This window comes from Thamnophis sirtalis, unplaced genomic scaffold (genome assembly GCF_051295495.1).
Source record: "Thamnophis sirtalis isolate CommonGarterSnake01/CBP01778 unplaced genomic scaffold, rThaSir2_p1.2 scaffold_9, whole genome shotgun sequence".
NCBI lineage: Eukaryota > Metazoa > Chordata > Lepidosauria > Squamata > Natricidae > Thamnophis > Thamnophis sirtalis.
This window is the reverse complement of record NW_028261389.1, coordinates 53653327-53677246: the sequence shown is the minus strand read 5'-3', so window position 1 is coordinate 53677246 and position 23920 is coordinate 53653327. Positions and strand designations below refer to the sequence as shown.

At 37.8% G+C, this 23920-nt stretch overlaps 1 protein-coding gene across 3 annotated transcripts in view; it reads left to right on the top strand.

Moving 5' to 3' along the window:
• Positions 1-23920, top strand: part of IMMP2L (inner mitochondrial membrane peptidase subunit 2) — a 127541-nt gene that overhangs the window by 89441 nt on the left and 14180 nt on the right. The window contains exon 5 of one of the 3 annotated variants that reach the window (XM_087723612.1): positions 9293-10538. The exons of 1 other annotated variant lie outside the window; for it this stretch is intronic. In XM_087723612.1, coding sequence (XP_087579738.1) covers positions 9293-9326 — 34 coding nt within the window. In that variant the 3' untranslated portion in view covers positions 9327-10538. Of the gene's footprint in view, positions 1-2934; positions 4434-9292; positions 10539-23920 lie in introns of those variants that run through there. One more of the 3 variants, XM_087723611.1, reaches the window with a different exon arrangement.

Here is a 23920-nt window from a genome sequence, read left to right as displayed (position 1 = left end):
GTCAGCTGTGACCAGGGGGGCTTTTGCTCAGATTCGCCTGGTGCACCAGTTGCGGCCCTTCCTGCACCGGGAGGCACGTCAAATGGTCACTCACACCCTCGTCACCTCAAGGCTTGATTACTGTAAAGCGCTCTACATGGGGCTGCCCCTGAAAAGTGTTCGGAGACTACAATTGGTCCAGAATGCAGCCGCGCGAGCGATATCGGGTGTATCTAGATACACCCATGTCACACCTATCCTCCACGAGCTCCCTATCGGTCTCTGAACGTGCTTCAAGGTGCTGGTTATAACCTTTAAAGCCCTACATGGCCTAGGACCCGGATATCTGCGAGACCGCCTCCTGCCACATACCTCCCAATGGCCGATAAGATCTCACAGGATGGGCCTTCTCCAGGTGCCGTCGACCGGACAATGCCGGCTGGCGACTCCTCGAGGGAGGGCCTTCTCTGTAGCTGCTCCGGCCTTGTGGAACAATCTACCCCCAGAGATCTGGACCCTTCCCACTCTCTCGGCCTTCCAAAAGGCCACAAAAACCTGGCTATTCCGGCAGGCCTGGGGCTGTTGACCTCATGAATGAGGTCCAGCCCCCACCTAGATTGAGAGTATGATGCGTTGCTTTTTAATCTGTTTCTCTCTTTCCTCATTTTTAACTTTTTATTTTTTTAGTCCTGTATTTTTTTTTATATTCAAAAGTTTTATTTCTTTTAAAACAAACATTTCATCATTCCTCAATCAGTAAGACATCGAAGTACAATTTTTTGTATGTCAAAATAATTCTAGTTTACCACCAAATTCTTGTCTAGCCTAATGCATACCCCTCCCTCCCTCCCCCCTCCCCCCAACCCCCCTCCTCCTTCCCCCCTGACTTCCCAGAACCCATACACGGTATGGATTTTTAACAAACACAGTCTAAAATCTATTGAAGAAAAGAAATAAAGAAATTAATGACATTCTACATTGACCTTAGCTTCTTCTTGCTGAACTAACTTTAAGCAATTTAAATCATTTCTGATCTTAAGCATAGGCTAACTGGAATTTCTTAGTCCGGTATTTATTTTGTATATAGTCAATCCATTTTTTCCAGTCTCGTTTATATCTCTCATTTGAGTGATCTTTAATATATGCCGATATTTTCGCCATCTTGGCTAAGTTTGTAACTTTCAATGTCCATTCTTGAGTTGTAGGCAAGTCTTCCTTCTTCCAGTATTGCGCCACCAACAGTCTTGCTGCCGTTATTAGGTGCAGAATCAAGTTACTCTCTACCACTGTAAAATCAGTACATATACCTAGTAAGAATAACTGAGGAGTAAACTTTATCCTTCTTTTAAAGATATTTTGCATAATCCACCATATTTTTATCCAGAATGTCTTAACCTTTTGGCAGGTCCACCATATATGATAATATGTAGCATCGAGAGAACCACACCTCCAACATTTAGGCTGTACATTCGGATACATAGAAGCCAGCTTTTTAGGATCTAAATGCCATCTATAGAACATCTTATAAAAATTTTCTCTCAGATTTTGAGCTTATGTGAATTTCACATTTGTTACCCATATTCTTTCCCATGTACCCAACATTATTGGTTTTCAATATTTTGAGCCCACTTTATCATACAATCTTTAACTAATTCTGTTTCCGAATCCATCTGTATTAGTACATTATATATCTTCTTTATATGCATTAAGCCTTAATCTCTTATTTGTTTAAACAAATTATCTTCAGCTTGGATAAAACAAATTTTTTGATCTATTTTCCACCTGTCCTGTAATTGCCCATACTGGAACCATGTTTGAACTACCTTCTCCTCTTTTAATACCTCCAAAGATTTTAGTTGTAGTACCCCCCTTTCCAAAATGAGAAGCTGTCTATAGGTAGTTCTATCCTGTTTTTGTGCTATGTTCATATTTTCAATTGTATGTCTAGGAATTGCCCACATGGGTATTTTGTCATTTAATTTATATTGGTATTTTTTCCAGACCCGCAGTAAAGCATTTCTTAAAATATGACTTTTAAACTTCCTATCCAGTTTTTTGTTGAATAACAAGTAAGCATGCCAACCATATACCAGATCGTATCCCTCGATATTCAGTATTCTATTATTAGTTAAATGAGTCCAATCACTAATTACAGATGCGCCACTGCATCGTAATATAATTTTAGGTTAGGTAATTTCAAGCCTCCTCTCTCCCGTGCATCTTGCATTATTTTCATCTTTACCCTCGGCTTCTTTCCTGCCCATACAAATTTGTTGATACCCTTCTGCCATTCTAAAAGATTCGCATCTTTTTTAAGTATAGGTAACATTTGAAAGAGAAATAAAAATTTTGGTAAAATGTTCATTTTCACTGCCGCTATCCTACCCAACAAAGATAAGTGCAATTCTCCCATTTTTTCATCTCTATCTGTATACTATGCCAAAGTGGTTCATAATTATGCTTATATAATTTCCTGTTTGAGGTTAAAATATTGACTCCAAGATATTTGACTTTTTTGACCACTTCACATCCTAGCATCCCTCCTAGTTCTTCCTTTTGTTTAGTATTCATATTTATAGCTAATATTTTGGTTTTTCCTAAATTTATTTTAAAACCAGATACTTGACCATATTGATTAATCGTATTCATTAAAACCCTACTGAATTCCTGCGGTTGTTCCAATATTATGACCAAATCATCCGCAAAAGCGCGCACTCTGTATTCTTGCTGCCTAATCTTGATCCCTTTTAGACCATCCAAGCCCCGTATTTTATTCAACAATACTTCCAAAGTTATAATAAACAATAGCGGGGACAAAGGACAGCCCTGTCTTGTACCTTTTCCAATTTGAAAGGAGTCTGTTAAACTTCCATTGACTATAATTTGTGCTGTTTGCTGTTGATATATTGCTTTAATTGACTGTAAAAAATTATCTCCTATCTGCATTTTTTGCAGTATCTTCAACAGAAATTGCCAATTAACTCGATCAAAGGCCTTCTCAGCATCCAGGAATATGAACGCAGCAAGGATCTGGTTGTTCTTTCCCAAATATTCTAATGCATTAATAATTAATCTGACATTACTTTTCATCTGTCTCCCCTGTATAAAACCTGTTTGGTCAGTGTGTATCAATTGTTGAATAACCAGCATTAACCTATTTGCTAGTATTTTAGTAAAGATTTTATAATCTACATTAAGTAATGAGATAGGTCTATAATTTTTTGGTTGGGTAGTACCTTGATCTTCTTTGGGTATCAAAGATATAAACGCTGTCTTCCAAGATGGAGGCACTTTACCTTCCGTTTGAATCTTATTAAATAATTCTCTAAGAGGTTCTACCATTTCTAACTATAAATTTTTATAGTAACCCGCTGTCAAACCGTCTGTACCTGTTGCTTTCCCTAACTTTAATTGCTTAATTACCTGCAAAATTTCCCCCAAGGTTATTGGTTGATTCAATTTTTGCCTGTGCTCTTCTCTAACTGAAGGTATTTTCTCTTTATCTAAATATTTGTCTATATCTAGACCATTCTTTTTATCCCCTTTATACAATTCTATAAAAAATTCCCGAAATACCTTTTGAATCTCTTCCTGTTGAAACACCTCCTTCCCTCTGTAAATCAGTTTAGATATATTTCGAGTTTTCCTTTTTTTCCTAGTCTGATAAGCTAACCATCTGCCAGGTTTGTTTGCGTTACAAAAGGTATTGTGTTTTGCATATAATAAATTAGTAGCTACCTGGTCAGAGATCAACATGTCAAATTGAGATTTTAATATGGTGATAGCTTCCTTAACCTTTGTTTCGCCTGGATTCATTGTTAACTCCAACTCTTTTCTCTTAATTTCCTCTTCCAGTTCTGTTCGTTTTAACCCTTGTTTATATCTATGTGTTTTATTTATATTCATCAGCACTCCTCTCATATATGCTTTGCTTGCATCCCATACGAATTCCATAGATGTACCCTTATTCATATTCAAAACGAAATATTCAGATAACAATTTTTTACAATCATTAATATACTTTTCATATCTAAATAAGTTTTCATTCAATCTCCAAGTCCTTCTTGCCTGCACTACCCTTCCCAACTCCATCCAAACTGGGTTATGGTCCGAAAGGACCCTAGCCGCAATCTTTGTCTTCTTGAGCCTAGAAAGCAAATCATTAGTGGTTAGTATAAAATCAATCCTTGAAAGGGATTGATGCCTATGAGAGAAGAAAGTGAAATCATGTTCCTCTGCATTTCTTTCTCGTCAAATATCTCTCAATTCAAAGTCATCCATGATGTCAAAAAAAGGTTTGGGTAACTTTGCTCGCATCTTAGTATTTGGGCGAGAAGTCTTCTTATCTCTCTTAGTGTCTATCACAACCTTCCAATCACCCAATAGTATACAGGAACTATAGTCCCACTGTACTAATTTAGCATGAAGATTTCTATAGAATCCATCTTGCTGTTGATTAGGGGCATAAATTCCCAAAAGTAATGTCTTTTTCCCTTCTAGGATTAGTTCTAAAGCGATATATCTTCCGAAGGGATCTGCTTCAATTAATTCAGCGTTCATGTCTGTTCTTAAGTATACAACTATACCATTCTTCTTTTCCATAGCAGAAGCTACAAAATGTTGACCAAGTTTTGAGTTAATCAGATATTTTTGATCAGTTGATTTGATATGAGTTTCTTGCAAACAAATTATGTCATTCTTAAACTGTTTAAGATAGTGAAGTATTTTCTTTCTCTTCTGTGGAGAATTCAATCCATTGACATTCCATGTTAAGATCTTAGTTGTCATCTTTGGTTGGCTGAAGCTTTTTTAGAGCTTCCTGCATGGCCTGTTTAACCTTAGGCCTAGCTCCTCCCACTGCTTCCAAACTTGTTATTGTAGCTCCTTGGTCGATGGCCGGTGATTGTTGATGTTGCTTTTTAGCTTGTTTCTCCATTCATCTAGTAATCATGCGGCTCGGTCTTTGTTCCATCACACCTTGCGCTTCTAGAAGAGAGAGATGCTCCATCTTTTCTGGTGGTTGTGTAGTTTGCTGTCTGTCCTGTCCTTCTTGTGGTCTTTCTCCAGGTCCAGATGATGCAGGATGTCCAGCCTTCAAAATATTATGGTAAAAATCTCGGGCTTTCCATACGGAGTTGAGGCGATATCTTTGCCTATCAAATGTAAGTATAATACCAAATGGTGCATCCCATCTATACTGTATCTGACGGATTTCTGAGTTCTTCAACTAAAAAAGCGTAGTCTCTCCTGGCTCTTAACATTTGAGGTGGTATCTCTTTCAAAACAATCAGGTCTTGACCGCCAATTTGGAGCTTAGTGTTATAAGACTCTTGTAGTATCGTGTTTCTGAGCTCTCTTGTAGTGAAGTATATAACGATGCCTTGAGGAAGCTGTTTCTGTTTGCCACCCAGGAGTTAACGCGATAAATTTTGTCGATCTGCCAGTCGAGGTTGGTCCCTGGTCTTCCCACCAGGCGGTCAAAGGCTTCTGATAGAATCTGTTTCAGGTTCTCCTGTTTCTCCTCACGCAGCCCCCTTACTCTTAATGCGAACTCCATTTGTCTATACTGTATCATAATAATTTCTTTTTCAGCATTTTCCACTTTTTGTTCCACCGCCTCTGTTTTCAATGTCAAGTTGGTATTAGCCTCATTAAGATCCTCTAGACTATCTTCAATTCCGGAAACATGTTCTGTCAATACAGTTACAAGTCCCAGCATTTCATCTTTAATTTTAACAACCCTGGTATCCATTTTCTCATACAACTCCTGTTTAAGTCCTTTTATTTCACCTTTAATTTCCTCTTTTATTTCTTTTATTTCCTCTTTTCCCTCCTGTTTTATCTCCTGTTTTATCTCCTCTTTAAGATCTCTGTTTATCTTCCATTTTAATTATCTGTGCGTTAAGAGCCACACTTAATTCACTCAGGAAGAATTCTTTCATTAACAAATCCCCAGCAGGGGGAATAGGGAGCAACCTTGTGCCAGGCACTGGGGATGTGCCCCTGGGAATAGAGGGTGACGGTTTCAAATTAGGATTTGGCTTTGAGGCCATTCCAAAATTTATCTTCCAGCGATTAATAAAACTCTGCTGCCTGACTATGCAGCTATAAGTAAAGACGCTGAATTTCTCCCTTTACTTTGAAATTTGAGGCTTGGCAAAACTTTCAGAAAATAAGCATTGTAACAAGACAGTTCAGCAGATTCATCACCATTTAAATTCCAGATAAGCAAGATTAATGAGGAATGGAAGTCTTGTAAAAATGAAACTAATTAGAAGGCTTCTGCTGACCGATTGTAAAACAGGAGATAAGGACACTCCTTTGAAATTTTAGAGTTCTGTAGCATTTAACAAAAGTTTAAGAAGATAATCATTATTACCGGAGAATCCAGCCTGCTCGGCGCCATTTTAAAAGCCTCCTTAGTCCTGTATTTTGTAAGCCGCCCAGAGTCCTTCGGGATTGGGCAGCATATAAATTTATTACATTTACAATTTACAATTTAACTCCTGTTATCGATTCTAATCAATTTTTAATCATTTTCCAATACTTTTTGGCTTCCTCACATGTCCATCTTGTGTGATAATATGTTCCTTGTGCTATTTCACATTTCCAACATTTTCGTGATATACTTGCTGTGATTTTTGCTAACCTTGCTGTGGGTAGGTGCCATCTGTAAAACATTTTGTACTGGTTTTCCTTATATGCAACCGATAGTGTCATTTTTAAATTTGTCCCCACAAATTGTTCCCATTTATCTAATTCAATATTGTAGCCAAAGTTCTGTGTCTTACCATTTGTTCCTTCACTATTTCTTCTTCCATTTTATATTTCAGAAGAAATTTATATATTCTTCCTATCATCTGTACTTTGAATTATTTTGTCTAATTCGTGTGGTTCCATTTGGATGCCATATAATTTAGTATCGTTATCGTGTTTAGCTTTGATTTGTAAGTAGGTTAGCCAGTCAACTTTCATGTTTTGTTCTGCCAATTCTTCGATTGTTTTTAAATTTTCCTGTCCATTAATTAAGTCTCTGTATCTTATCACTTCATTCATATCAGTAAAGTTTGGGTGCATCATCCTTTCTGTCGGGGATAGCCAATTCGAGATTTTCACATAGTGGTTTTTTAAAATTTTGAGCCAGTTTTGCAATAGCGCGTTTTTAATTAGATGTTTTTGAAAGTATTTGTGCGTTTTATTTTTACCATCCCATAGGAATGTGCGCCAACCTACTTGCAGATCGTGACCTTCTAAGGTCAAGAGTCTTTTATTTTTTAACTCTATCCAGTCCTTCAACTGGGTTAATGTTACTGCTTGTGCATATAGCTCCCAGTCTGGTAATGCTAAACCTCCTCTCCTTGTTGTCTTGTATTGACTTTAGTTTAATGCTCGCTTTTCGTCCTTGCCAGATGAACCTAGATGTTAGTTTGTTTAGTTCCTGGAAGAAAGTTTTATCAGGATTTATAGGTGCGGCTTGCAACAAAAATAAAATTCTTGGTAAAATATTCATTTTAACTGTGGCTATACGCCCCATTAGTGTTAACTGAATATTTTTCCAACTTTCTAAATCTTTCTTTTATTTGTGTCATTAGTTTATTATAAATTATTGTCTTCAATTGTAGAATACTTTGCCAACACCCAAATCCCCAAGTATTTCTTAATTGTTTGCATTTTAGTCATTAATTCCAATTCCTCTTCTTGCTTTTTTGTCATATTCTTAGTTGTCATTTTTGTTTTGCTTTTATTAATTTTTAATCCTGCCACCTCCCCATATTCTTCTAATTTTTGAATTAATTTCGGACTAGATTCTAATGAATCCTCTAAAACAAATACTAAATCATCCGTGTAAGCTTGGGTCTTATATTTTTGAGTCTTAAGCCTTTTATTCCCTGGTCCTTCCTAATTTCATTTAACAATATTTCCAAAGTTAATATAAACAGCAAAGGAGAGAGGGATGCGTGTTCGAATAGAACAGTGGTTCTCAATCTGTGGGTCGGGACCCCTTTGGGGGTTGAATGACCCTTTCACAGGGTTCACCTAAGACCATCGGATAACACATATTTTCAAAAAAATACGGAAAACATAAAACAATTTTATGGTTGGGGGTCACTACAACATGAGGAACTGTATTAAAGGGTTGCGGCATTAGGAAGGTTGAGACCCACTGGAATAGAAGGTATACTGCTTTCTTATTTTGTGCATTTCTCTCCAAATATCATGTAGTTTATATTCCATTGATATCTTGAAAAAGGATTTAGGTAATGTATTTTTCTTTGTCTTATTTTTTATTTATTTTCATAGTCCATCTTTTTATCCCCTATTTCATTATAATCCCCAATTAAGCAAATATTTTCATAATCTAATTCGTTCATTTTATTGTGCAATTTCCTTTGTAGCTGACTTTTCCCTCTCGCTCCTTCCCTTTCTGCCCTCTTTTTCTTGCTTCTGTTCTTCTTCCCTGTTTCTTTCCTTATCTTCTGCTTCTTCTTCTTGACTTCTACTTTCTAAGTCCTCTTTACTTCTTTGTTCTTCTTCCATTGTGAAGTATTTTTTGCAGAATTCTGGCGCTTTTTCTATGTTATCTATGTTATATCTTTTTTCTTGCCAAGAGACCAATATCCCTTCTGGTACCAACCATCTGTACATTATTCTGTTTTTATTTAACTGATTAATTAAAAATTGGTATTGTCTTCATTGTTCCCTGACTCTCCATGGTATCTGTTTAAGAGTACTCAACTCTTTTCCCTTATATGTTATTGTCCCTTCTCTGGGTTTTTTGTATACTTCATCTCTAGTTGTTCTTTTGGCAAATCTTACATGCACTTCTTTTGGTAGTCTATGTCTTCTGGCATAATTAGTGTGTACACAGTAGACCTCATCAATGTCTCCTCTCATCTTTTGTTCCTTTCTCTGTAAAATTTCAGCAAAAATTTCAGCCATTTTTTTCTTCTTTTTTCTTCAATTATGTTTTGAAATCTTAGATAATATGAAGCTATTTCCATTTTGAGGAAGATTATTGATTCTTCTAATTCCTTATTAACTTGTGTATATTTCAAATCCATTTTTTCCATCCTCTGATCTGTATGTTCTATTTTTGTTTCGATGTTCTGGATTTTCTGTTTGTTGACTGTTATGGCATTCTGTATCATTTCAATTTTGTCATTCATGTTTTTGATATCTCCTTTTAATTCTCCAATTTCTTTTTTAATTTCCTCATGGTTCCTCTTCGTCTCTTCGTGATTTGTAGCTATCACTTCTTGGGTTTTTGTCATTGCCTCTTGTTGTCAACTCTCTGTGTTGACATTCCATGCAGAGCATCGGTGGAGCTGGATCTCAGATTACAGTAGCTGGATTGAGATGAAGCTATTGGATAACATGATTTATGACAGACTGAAGTGAGGACAGAAACACGGGCAAAGTTCAAAAGCAGATAAGAAAGCAAAAAAGATGGCTGCGAATAAGAAATGCCTAATGAAGAATGCCTAATGAAGCTGTTAATAAATCACTGCTTTTTGTATTACAATATCGGGTCACTTATTATGAAGCAGGCATCGTTGGGTACTTTACAGACAGCCACCTTTTGCTTTTAAATATCGAGGGTGCCGAGGGGAAACTCAGAAGACCATGGCAAAAGGCCAGCTATCCAAAAAGAGCTGGAGAGCAAACATCAGACATCAAAGCCGAGATGAGCGAAGCAAGAGGAGATAAGTAATCAACCCCTAAAAACAGCTAAAGCTGAGCCTCCACCCCAACCCTATGCCCAGAAAAAGGGAAAGGCCCTAAGCGAGCTAGGAAGAGTGGAGGGGATGCTGGACTGGAATCAAGCCAGGCCCTCATAGAGCCCATAGGAAGTTCCATAGAGCAACGGAGGGAGGAATTTGACTGGGTCATCCTCTGTGAAGAAAGGCCATTATGCATGCCAAAAGAGAGGGGAGGAGCAGTGAATCCTCTTGAGGTGATGAGAAGCACATGAGAACGCAGCCCCACTTCTCCACCCATTGGAAGGAAGATGAAGCCAGTGCCTCTCCCATGTAGCAGGCAGGCTGCCCCGGGCAGACAATCTCTACCCTCCCTCCGAACTAAATCTGAGGAGTATCTTCAGACATATCAAACGCAAGCATACAGAGGCAAACAAGAGGATACAAGGGCACTGCTGATTGAACCACCCCAATTCAGAGGAAACTCAGACCAGTTAGCCCTATTCGTTGACTCAGCTGAGGCCCACCTGGAATGCTATGGACACCTCTACTCATCCCCCAGAGCCCTAATGAATACTATCATAGAGGGACTGGAGGGAAAAGCAAAGGAATCGCTAGCAGCCCTCCACAAGAGGAGAGCCCCACAAATGCAAGGCGTTTATGATTTCTTATGACTGTTAGAGGCCAGAATTGAGGAGGTGGAGGAGGAGCTGTATGCGGAAGATGAGCTCAGCAACCTAAAGCAAAGGGGCTGCCTCATCAAAGCACATCCGCGAATTTAGGAGAGTCATTGGAAGGCTATCCCCTTTACCAGAGCGTCTGTTAGTGTATATTTTCAGAACAAGTCTGGACCAGCAGATTGCCCAAGTAACTGCCTACCGCGACATTCCAAACTGACTCTCTGAGTGGTTCCGAGTAGCAATAAAAGTCAACAGCATGCACATCTGGGCACGTCTGGGCATGTGCAGAATGTGTGAAGAGTGCATGTCTGAGCATGCGCAGTCCTATATATATATATATATATATATATATATATATATATATATATATATATATATATATATATATATATATATATATATATATATATATATATATATATATATATATATATATATATATATATATATATATATATATATATATATATATATATATATACATACATACATACATATATATACACATATATATACATATATATATACATATATATATATACATACATACATACATACATACATACATACATACATACATACATACATACATATATACATATATATATATATATATATATATATATATATATATATATATATATATATATATATATATATATATATATATATATATATATATATATATATATAAGTTTTTTATTGAACACAAATTAAAACATTGGGCACAGCGTAACCATCCTGACAATGTCTTACTAAGATATATCTATACTATACAATATCTATACTAAGATATAAAGTTATACATTATGACCCTCACATTTATTTACATTTGGTCTATTCAGTATTTGCAAACATAAAAATATCCTATTTCCATCCATATTGCTTTGTTTTTAATCGTATAGACATTTTCACTGTTACAGTTTCATGCATAATTCTAATCTCCGTTCTATAAATTTTTTTTTTTTTAATTAAAACAAATTTTTTTTTTGTTACTTAAACAACACATGCCCACACCAGTGGGAAAGGAAAAAATCAAAACACAGAGAAGACAAAAAAAAACAAGGCCGGGGAAAAAAAAGGAAAAACAAAAAAAGAAAAAAAAGGAAAAAAAACACACACACACACACACAGGTATATATTATAAAAAAGTATATCAGCTGTTTTGGTGCATCTCTTTCATTAATTCATATTGATTCAAATATCTTAACTCAAATGTTTACCATATTGACATCATTATACCTCCACTTTTAGTTGACTACAGTTATTTAAACATCCTTCATCCTTAACTATGCCAAAGATTTAATCCATAACCACATGCTAGCATTTCATTTACTTGTTTGTAAAATCCTCTATTAACATCAAATCCTCATATCCTGTTTTAGCTGAACATCCGTAATATTTAATACCAAAAATTCCATCTTCCATACATATAGTTTATTATCATTCTCCCTTCTTTATGTAATTATATCGTATATCGTAACATTTTCCCCATATTAGTTAACATTTAACTGTATATAGTTTTATTTTATTTTTAATAGTGATAATTATTGTGATTAATAACCTTTGTATATGGTCCAAAAATATTTCCAACCTTCCCTTCTCATATCCAATTATTATTTATCATATCAACTCCACATTATATACATTACTATCAATATCAATTATTATTCAGCTATGTCTATTACAAATAAGAGTAATTAGGTTTAGCTAATTTTGAATTGTATTCTTCCATCTATCAGCCTGTGTCTCTCCAATAACAAAACCTCCTTAATCCTATTGCCATTCGTGGAACAAGTTCACCAAACGTCTTTATAAGCAAGTCCAAATAGGAATATCTTCGCACCTTTTTGCTTAAGATGCCTCTGATATAATATCGTTGTCCTACGCTTGTTGCACTTTTCAGCTTGTCTTTAATTCTCAGTGGTGGTATCGGAAATTCTGCAAATCATGTTTCATAAAGTATAAATTCTTTAATGCTTCTCATTCCTCCTGCGCTCTGTCTTTTGAAATAAATCTTCTGTATGGCTGCCCCCCTTTCAAACGTTGCACCTCTTTCTCCCTCCAAAGTAAACCAGATGCCCGGCGTGTCAGCAAGTTGAGAATCTTTAAACCAAATGCCCGGAGTGTCAGCAAATTGAAAAACTTCATTTCTGACATTCTTCATTTGTATTTCAGGAACATTCAAACATTCAACGTTCTCACTTTTTTCTTCATATTTTGATGTTAAAAACAACAAATAGTCCAGCTTTTTTTCAAGTCTATCATACGTGTCAGACAACTTTTGAAACGCGGAGAAAATCATTTGAAATGAATCATTTGAAACTTGTATAGACGCCATGTTTATGACGCAGCTAATATTTCTCCCTTTAGAGGCTTTATTTGCAAGTAAAAACAAGCTGGGAGCTGTGCAATCTTATCTGATCTTAGACCAACACAGCCAAGCAATAAAAGTGTCAAATTGTAAGGAGCCAAATTATAGTAAATTGGTTTACAGCCCACTTAAAGAGAGTCAGAGGAGATGTTGAAGTAATCTTTCCTTTATCCATGTAAGTAGCATTTAAAACATTTAAGAAATAGGGTAACCACCGGCTATAAACCCATTAAAAAAAAACCAATTCGCCGCTAGATTCTTCTGTTCTTTGGTTTCAATTAGCTTAAATTTTTATGCAGACTGTATCTCTTTGAGTAATAAAATCAGCTTACCAGTTGAAAACACTCACACCGTTCTTAGGGGCAACTTGCAGTTTTGGTTAGCTTACAGCTAATCCAGAAGGAACTGGCAAAGCAGGTTAAATTCCAAGCCCCCAGAGACTTTGCGAACGTCTCTGGGGTCACTGGATCTCCTCCAACCTTTCACTGTCTCTCCGGGACAGCTTGGGTCTGAAACGAACCGTCCAATTTCCTTCGGAATAGGGGAATTTCAGGAATAGCCTGAAACTCCGTCTTCTCACTGCTAAGCCCCGCCTTCTTCCCATGTGCAGTCCTTGATGATGTCAGGGTGGGTGGGTGGAGCCTCACGCCACCGCCACTACCGATTTACCCGAAGGGCAGCATACCACCTCTGATTCAGTTACCTTATTCTACTGTCACTAATCTAGTGACTTTCTACTGGACTCCCCTTTATGAGCTGATTTTAATTGGCCCAGCCATCTCACACATTTTGATTATACCTAGTGCACTATCTGCAGGCTTCTTCTCGATTCACAACTTTTGCTTGAGGATTAGGTGATAATGTTTGCACAATTTCACCTTGAGTGCCAGTTGCGCCTTCTCCTGTATTGGGAACTGACACTCATGCCGTAATTTGATTGTACCATTACAATGATGGGGCTGCTCTTGAAGACCATCCAGAAAGTACAGTTGTTTCAGAATGCAGCCTGTTGACTGGAAAATTCTGGAGATTGAAGTCCACACAACTTAAAGTTGCTAAGTTTGAAAAACATTGGACTGTTCAGAAGTTTGCTTAAATACAATGCTTTGATTGACAAGAAATTTTAATTTCTCTGTCAATTGTACCATGATGATGATGATGATATGTTTCCTGAATTCTTGAACAGGCATTGATGGGGAAGGAGAGTGGGAAAGTATGTTATTTCCACAACTTGTCTATGTATCTGCTTATCCTCTTAGTAACATGTACAGAATACTTTGTTCATTTGCTCATGAAAATGTACCCTTAAAAGAAAGCAATTATTCATATACCCTAAAAGCAGTACAATATGTAGAGACCAAACTATCAGATTCTTCTTCTTTCTAGTGTTATTCCCATGCAATGGTAGGGTCCATTTGTCAGCATGTCCATCTCCATTTGGCTCGAGAGGGCAACCTATCAGATTAGTCTTCAGCAATAATCTCTCCTATCTATGCATGTTGTTTGCTATTTTATTATGTGTTGTAATCTCAATGTTGTATTCCCCCCTCCCTTGGTTTTCTGTGAGCCGCCCTGAGTCCCCTCAGGGAAAAGGGCGGCCTACAAATGCAAATAAAACCTCTAAAACCTCTAAAACCTCTTTTCCCGGGGCAGTTGCTTAATTAATGAAAAATTCATTTAGAACTTTGCTGGTACTGTTTTCAGCCTTGTTCATGCCCTTTCATCTTGAGAAACTACATCCTAAAAGTTTATAATGTTATTCAAATTTCAAATCTATATGTAGATCTCTGTGTGTTCATATGTGTGTATGGAGGGAGTACAGGGAGAATTATTTGATGCACTCACTACTCCTTTATTTCTCACAGTCTCTTTTTTCTCCCTCCTTTCCTTTTGGGTTTAGGTTGTCAAGAAAACTGTCCAACTTAATATCCATCTGATGTGTTGTATAATTATCAGAATACACAGACAGAATATTTGGCTATACTTTCTAATTAACACATCTTTTGGCCTTGCTATCAAGTTTTACAGATTTGTAGTACAGTTTTCTACATCAAGAAAAACTACTTTATAATTTATCCACAGAAAGGAAATGGGTAACATTGTCAAGCAAATAAATAACTCTTTTACTCTGTGATAAAAAGGGAAAAGGCAATTGAAAGCATTTTCTGTCAATTGAACATTTCTCTTTCCTGATTCTTTTTCCCACAATGCCAAACTATATTTTTAAATATAGAGGTGATGATGGTAAATGGCATTGTTTATTTATTCATCTACACCTTCATTCTAAGTGATTGACAACTTCATTAAAAGCAGTAAACCACTATATAAACAACAGGAAATAAAAAAAACATCATCAAGCTTTTGTCATCTTGCAATAAAAACATAAAGTTAAAAGCTTCATAAACTACATTAGTAGAACTTAAGCATTTCTAAGAATTTATTTTCAGTTTGATAAACTGAGTTTTAACACAGAAACCTAGGTGCTGTTTCTGTCATAATTCTTGCAGATATGTTATATCATCAGACCTATAATTATTCCACAGCACAGGCTAAATAAACCAATGAAATAAAATAAAACTCAATTTTGAGGTTCATAATATATCCCAAATACCATTTCAGATAATAGTTTTTCATTTTACATATAGCAAAAAAAGAAATTACTGCTAAATCTTACTGTATATCACAAAGAACATGTGATACATGCAGGTGAAAGATATTAATAGATTTTTTTCTGTAAATGAATGCCAAAGTTCAATGACCTATTGTTAATGGTTAATACATTACTTTAAAAATGAAATAAATTGGTGAACAAGGCAATCAGTGCACAGATTAGCCCTCAATGTATACTAAAAGAAAAGGTGACCTTTTATGTACCTGGGAAGATAGTTTGGGCATCTAAGTGAAGTAATCATAATTTTGACACCAGTAAAGCTATCTTTAAGGTTCAGAATGAAAGTACTGGCAAAATATCAGAGATGGGATGCACATGTGGGTGGTCTGGCAGAGAAGTATGTCTTAATTTTGGTACATTATTATCTGCACTACTGGTTTTTTCCCCCAGTGTAATACAGACACAGAACAAGGATTTCAGATCTGAAGTCATAAAAATCATTCTAGTGTTCCTAAACCTTACACAGTTGTTAAAACTTTAATTAAATAGGTTAACAAGGAAAAAGAAACTTGAGTTCATAAAAGAGACAGATATGCTTTGTAAATGAAGAAGAAACCTAATTAAACCAAGCATTGCCGCATAATATTAATTTTAAAAGCCACTTCTAGTATATGTGTAGTAAATTTTGCCATGGCTACTGCATATTTCCTAATGAGTTATTCTGCCATTTTAAACTCAGCATATTTTCTGCCAAGTGTTCTAAGTAGGTAAGAAAATTGTGTCCTTGGGCACTATGCTAATATTTCAGCACAATTTTAGCTCTTTCCTAATGAAGGGGGACTGAAATGCAAATTCATAAAAAGACTTTTGGGAAACTGAGTTATTCTGATCTGAAGCTGTAAGAATGAAAGGTTTCTCAGTGGCTTGTTATTTTGACAATTTATATTCTTTATGAAGTATAGTGAAGAGAAAGTGTGTTACCATTGGCAAATAGTAATGAATCAGAGCCATTCTTAGTCTGCTTTAATATGTTTCTCCTCAATCAAATAAAACTACAGACCAATTCCTTTTCCTTTAGTATCTGCTGTGAATTTTATCAGCACACGTCTAGAAATACATTTCTTGGAGAGAAAATACAAGAGGAGGTAGCAATAAGAAGGGGTGTTGGGGCTATAAAATACATTTTCCAGATTTTCTGTGTCTTTCTCCCTAGTATTTGACAATATTGGAGAACAAATTATGGATCTGACTCATATGCAGGCTAGAAAAGGAAGCACTTTTAAAAAATAGTCTTCCTTCAGTCAAAGTGTGAAAAGCAACATAGCATTTACCAGAGTTTTACCAGCATGGATGTCCATGTAATTTGCCTTCCCTTTCCCATTAAATTGTGCGTGCACTTGCTCACCATAGCTGAATACATTAATGCTCTCGCAGAAAGTCACACTGGTCAGCACTCAGGGGGAAGTCTTTGGTGACACTTTAGCCTTCCAGTCTGTATTCCAAGTTTTTAAATTATGAAGCAAAATCTCAAAATCAGCTGTGTAATCTAATCTTTTTTCCTAATTTTCCCCTTTATGCAAATATGTAAGTTTAAGTAGATTCAATAAATTCATCAAGTTCAGTATACTCTTTCATTTTGTGGCAGGCGCAAGACTTTGGGGAAAGCCCTCTAAGCAGAACATAAATTCAGTAGGCTTCTCCCGCTATTTTAAGAACTGATGCTAACTGATGCTCCTAAAATGGATGATACATCTAACTGCTTTAGGCAGATTCATGAGAAGTAGTTGTTTCTGTGACTCTTCCAGATAGATTTCACTCTTGTTCCTGCTCCTATCTGAGCTTGGTGATCCAGATAACTTGAATGCTCTGATTTCTTAATCTTTTCTACATCTTGCTGAAGGGAAGACAAGTACACTATGCAGCTTAGAGTAATCATACTTATACTTATATTAGATTGCCTAAGAGTTCTTGTTCTCTTATAGTAACTGATATATTGAGAAGAGAGCACGTATTATAGCTAGGGGTTCAACTTGGGGGAAGTAGGAGAATGGGAGTGGATTCATTGACTTTAATGAAGAAAATGCGTGTGCATTTAGGGAAAGGGTTCCATTATAAATTAGGGGAAGGAGGAGAAGAGAGACTAGACCAGCTGCTACCTAATTGAAGAATTCCCCTCCTCTGAAATGGCAATATTGTATATCATTCCAACTTCCAGCTGCTGTAGGGTATAAAGTTGCTTAGGTTGTAGCCATTATTATTAATAGCACTATATGAGTTTTGCTAATCCCACTTTAAAGGCAAAGTTAAAAAAGGAAAGAAAAAAGGAAGGATAGCTTACCGTCAAAACATCAATTCTGTTCTACCCAGGAGATGCCAATGTAAACTTGTATTTGGAATGGAGAAGAGATGAGACGCTACAAACTTTTAGAATTTAAAAAGAGTACTTGAAACTCAAAATCAATCAATGTTTTCCTTTGTTTCCTATCAGTTCTGAATGTTTGTATCTTCAAATACCCAGATTTAAACACACAGACAGAGTCTACCTCAAAAGTTCAACTGAAGAGTCTCCCTTAATCAGTACATATACATTTTTATTGTACAGTATTTAATTCTGATTATATAAACTCCTTAACTATGAATGGGTGAGGATTGCCTCTTTAGACTCCTATTTGTGCCAAATCGTTTTATGTAAGGACTACTGAAGCTATAAATTGTTTTAAATGTTACAATAAAATATGGAAATACTTTCTAGTGGGAAGGTGTTTTAGATCGTCTTCAGTGACAAATAAATGGCCCTAAATGCAGTTTTACAGATATCACTATCATCCACATTTAATGTATGTTTCTTATTGTATACATTTAAAATTTGACTCAAGATAATAATTTTCTGCAATGAATATGCTGTGCATCTAAAACTGATAATCAATAGCTTTAAAAAAAGAAACGGAGAACCAGTTTGGTCTAGTGGTTAAGGCACCAGGCTAGAAACAAGGATACTATAAGTGCTGATTCCACCTTAGGCATGAAAGCCAGCTGAGTGATCCTCAGCCCACAATATTAAGGTTGGGTGACAAGTTGATGGGTCATTTCCTATGACAACCAATGAATCAACACATGGTTAATCTGAAGAAAAAAAGCATTTATAGGAAAACAGGAGGAAGAAGAAAAAAGAAATGGTAGCTTGTATTGTCATTATTCCTGTTTATTTTTATCTTGCTGCACTATAAAAACTATTATTAGTCTATAGTAAAAGCCACTGGTACAATTAGACAACCAGGGATGAAAATAACTATTAGAACAGACTATAGAGCTGTTGCATTTAATACAGCAGAGATAATACCTTTCTCTAGATGCAGTTCATTTAGTTACAAAGAAAGCAACTAAGCTACATATTTTGCAGTTGCTGACATATTAAGTGTACACTTGAAATGTGCACAAAACTTATCAGTTTTGAAATAGTTCTTTGGACTTAGAACAGTTTGTTCTAAACAGTCTAAAACAATCTCAGGTTTGAAATGGATCTAATCTTACCTCAATATTGGGGACATCCTGTTTTGAACCTGAAACAATTGTTTCATTGTGAAAAATATTTTGTGCACTGGCTATGGAGTCAATAGTGACTTGATAGTGTGTCCTGGTCATCATCATCATCATCATCATTATCATCATCATCATGTCTTGCTATCTACCACCATTTCAATTGTCCTTTTTTTATTTCTGCACATTTCCAAAGAAAACATGAGCTGTAACCATTTTTATTTTCTGAGAATGCTTGTGGAGCTGTAATGGTATGTGAGAATAACCTTGAGAGTCAAGGGAAACAGATGCTGCCTGAGTACTGTTAATATAGCCTAGTTTAATTAGTTGTGTTTTCTTTCTGGTTTACTTATGAGGACTGGCATCAATCTTACAAGTCTACTTTCTTTCAAAGAGAGGAATTTCAAGAATGACTGATTATTTTGGAGTTAAGAATCTTCTAAAAGACAAGTTATATTATAGCAAGAGATTATCTTCCGTCCAGGATGAAAGAAGATCTTTCAAGAAAAGAAGGTTTAAGGATGAACAAGTGAAGGTTTAATTCTGTTTTCATTGCCAGAGGGCTGTAGGAGGCTATCATAGCCAAAAACTGAGCTTGGGAGCCCGTTTTCTCTGGCAGTGTGCTCATGTCACCGCAGGTGCCCCCAACACAAGTGATGTCAAGCTAGCCACGTCAACTCTGGTCATGCCACCCCCAACACCCTGAGGTCAAACACAACCCTGATGCGGCCAGGGGTGGGTTTCTGCCGGTTCTAACCAGTTTGGTAGAAGAGCTTCCAGAAATCTACCATACTGGTTAGAAGAGGTTCGTCATAGAGTGCCTGCCCCGCCCCCTTGCCTGCTTGCCCCACCCATTCCATCACAGCTCGTGGGCGGTAGCTTGTGCGGCATGGCCGGCCTCCTAGGACCTCCCCAAACTTGCCTAGAAGGCATGGCTGCCAGCAAAGCATGGGGGTGTTCTAGGGAGTCCACATGCCCCACTGGTTCCCTGCCTCCCTTCCTGGCGAAGTTTTCCAAGGTGTGGTTTTCCTCCCATCCCTTGTGCCCGGCTCCTGCTGAGCTCTGGTAAGGAGGAGAAGAGCCTTTGGGGAGTGAAGAGGAGTAGGAGAGAGGAGGAGGAGACGCCCATGCAGGGCCATGCCAGCTGGGCAACCGGCAGAGGCAGGAAGGTTCTCAGGAGTGCCGAAAACCTTCCTGCTTCCGCTGGACTTTGTGCTCTTCTCCATGCATTCCTCGCGACTGCAATAGATGTCTAGAAGCGGCTTTTGTGGCTAATGGGGTTTGGGCTTCCAGCCCAACAGCCCCCACCGCTTCTGGACCTCTATTGTAGTTGCGAGGAGCGTGCGAAGTCCAGCGAAGGCAGGAAGGTTCTCGGTGCTCCCCAGTCGCCTTCATGACTTCCCAGAGTGCCGTGCTCTTCCCTGCGTGCTCCTCCGCACTCTGGGAAGCCGTGAAAGCGAATGGGGAGTGCGGAGAACCTTCCTGCCTCCGCTGGACTTCCCGTGCTCCTCACAACTGCAATAGACGTCCAGAAGTGGCGGGGGCTGTCGGGCTGGAAGCCTAAACCTTTATTAGCCACAAAAGCCACTTCTGGACATCTATTGCAGTCGCAAAATTAAAATTTCTTGTCAATCAAAGCATTGTATTTAAGCACAAAGAAGACCGCAAAGTCCAGCAGAGACAGGAAGGTTGTTGGCACTCCACAGTCACTTTTCTGGCTTCCCAGAGCACTGAGAACCTTTCTGCCTCCTCTGGATTTCACGCTCTTCTCTGCGTTTCCCGGTGAGCGAGTGAGGATCAGGCTGCCTTTCCTCGCTCGCTCGTTTGCTCACCCGCCAAGCTGCCTCTGGCTACCTTCGTCTTTCCGCACCCAGCAGCTGCGGTGATGTCATCAAGACAAAGTCCGGGAGTGCCGAGAACCTTTCTGCCTCCGCTGGACTTCGTCTTTTTTTCAAATAATCTTTATTGGTTATACATTTTTTTAAAAATAACACATACAAATACAAATACAACTTTAAACATACAACCCCCCCCCCCCCCGCGGTGACAGTCATTCACAGCCCAACTTTTTTTTCCCTTCCTCATTGGTTAGTCTCTAACCAGCATCTTCTCGTTACAAAGTTCAGGGATCTATTACAATACTCATGTTCACTTTTAGTTCCCATTGTTAACAACTGCTATTTAACTTTCCCCGTTTTAAGTCCTTGCTGTTCTCCTTGTCACCCACATATACCATAGGTTCCAGCTAAGATAATGTTCTGTTTCTCCTTTGTCCCTCAGCCAACCCATCATTCTGTCCATTTCTGCACATTCATAAATCTTTTTAATTATGGCATCTTCCGATGGTATGGTAGTAGATTTCCAAAATTGCACATAGGTTATTTTTGCGGCCAATTACATGTAGGCTCAAATGCCATATAGATTTACTCATGTTTTCTTGTTTTATGCTTAGTAAAAAAAGTCTTGGGTTTCCATTCCATGCTTGCCCCGGTAACCTCTTTTAGCCAGTTTTGAATCCTTCTCCAGTATTTCGTGGCCTCAGTTACATGACCACCAAATATGGTAGAATGTGCCATCCCTTCTTCCACATTTCCAACACAGTGGAGATAACCCAGGAAACATTTTGGCTAACCTCGTTGGGGGGAAGTGCCACATAAACCATCTTGTATATGTTTTCTTTAAATGCTGTAGATATTGTAAGTTTAATAGTCTTACTCCATAGATCCCACCATTTGTCCATTTCAATCTCATAGCCAAAATTTATCTCCCATGCTATTAGAAGGCTTTTATCCATCTCTTCTTTAGCATCTTGACAGGTCAAAAATTGATAAATCTTCGACAACATTTTCTTATCTCCGCCAAACAAAATCTTATCTAACCCCTGAGGGTTTGGGTAGATCCCAAACCGTACCTTATCGCTTTTAAACCTATTTCTAATCTGTAAATATTTCCACCATTCCAGATTCCTGCCCTGCTGCTCTAATTCCATCTTTGTTTTCATGTTGCCATCTTCTGTCATGTCTTTATATATTATGTTTCTTGTCCAATTAAATACACTGGGATGCGTTAAGGCCTCCAATGGTGCCAACCAACACGGAACCCTAAGATAGTACTTTTTCCTCATCTTTTCCCACACCCCCATCAAAATCTTCCGAATATAATGTCCCATGAAGTACCTATGGAGGGTATCTCTTTCTTGCCAGAGGGAGGCATGCCATCCCTGTGGGAGGTCATGTCCCTCTATAGCCAATAGGTGCCTTCTACTCAATGTCACCCAATCCTTCACCCATGTCATAATTGCTGCATTATAATACGCTTCCCAGTTGGGTACTCCGAAGCCTCCCAGTTCTTTACGTTTTTGCAACGTTTGGGCTTTAATTCGTGCTTTCTTGCCTTGCCATATAAATCGAACCACTATTGTCTCCAAGGATTTAAAAAAATTTTTGTCCAATTTAGTCGGTGCCATTTGAAACAAAAACAAAAATTTCGGTAGTACATGTGTCTTAACTGTCGCAATCCTGCCCATCAAAGACAGTTGTTTACCACTCCAATTAGTCATATCCTTAGATACCCGTGGTAATAATTTCATATAATTATATACCTTGATAGAGGAGCATCTCTCCGTAAGCCAAATTCCCAAGTATTGTACTTTATGGGCCATGTTAATCGCTAACAGGCTTTATACTTCCCTTTTCTGGTTCAACGTCATATTCTTAATTAACAGTTTTGTCTTCTCTTTATTTATACGTAACCCCCCCCCCCCTATCATACCATACTCCTCTATTTTACGTAAAAGCTGTATCCCAGAAGCAATAGGGTCCTCCAAAATAAAAAGAAAGTCGTCGGCAAAAGCCTGGACCTTAAATTCCTGAACTTTAGCTCGTAACCCTTTAATTTGTATATCACTACTCAGTAGTCTAAAAAGGGCTTCTAATGTAAGGATAAACAGTAGGGGGGACTTCGTCTTGATGATGTGGCCGCATCTGCCAGGCGCGGAAGGACAGAGGTAGCCAGAGCGGCACCGAGGCAGACCGGCGGGTGAGCCAACAAGCGAGTGATGGAGGATCAGGCTGCCTGATCCTTGTTTGTTCGCCCACCGGGCTTCCTCTGCGCAGCTCTGGCTACCTCCATCCTTCCGCACCCGGCAGCTGCAGCGACGTCATCAAGATGAAGTCCAGCGGAGGCAGAAAGGTTCTCGGCGCTCCCGGAGAACAGCGTGAAGCTTCTATGCTTAATTTTATGTTAGGGGTATTAGCAATATATAAACTTGTTTGAGATGGGTGGCCATAGAAATTGAAAAATAAATAAATAAACATTAGGTTTATATTCCTTTCTCTGATTGGACTCTTTTGGAGTTTCATGTTAAAAGTGTCTGCCTTGTTCACAAATGTAACTATAGGCTCCACCCAGGTCTGATTTAAAGCAAGGGTGTCTAACTTTGGAAATTTTAAGATGTATGGACTTCAACTCCCGGGAATGCTGGCTGGGAAATTCTAAGAGTTGAAGTCCACCAGTTTTAAAATGCCAAGGTTGGACACCCCTGGTTTAAAGTGAAAAAAGGGGTCAGAGCACAGCAGTGCTTTCAAAGACACTTCCCTGTATTATCTGTGCACAATTTGAAGAAAATCTCTTTCCTAAGGGAGATTTATAGCCTCCTGAGAAGCTGATTGAAGTTCACACAGGAGAGGGTAAGCATTTCTCTTGAGAAAAAGCTTTTCCTCACAATGTGGTGGGACAATAATAAATGGAACAGGATTTCCAGCAGCTGCCCTTTGTTTATTTCCCACCGCATTTTGATGGGCAGCTGTTTTTTCAACCTCCTCCTCTTGTTGTGAAAGAGAAGAAGTTGCCTTGTTTTTAATTTTCGACTGAGACTAAAACTGTGTGGATCATGATTGGAATATGGTAGAGTCCTTGACTTACGGCCATTTGTTTAATGACTGTTTGCTTGCACTGAAAAAAAGGGGGTGTATCATTTTTCACACTTATGACCATTGCAGAATCCTTGTGGTTCAGACAAAAAATTCAGACACTTGGCAAG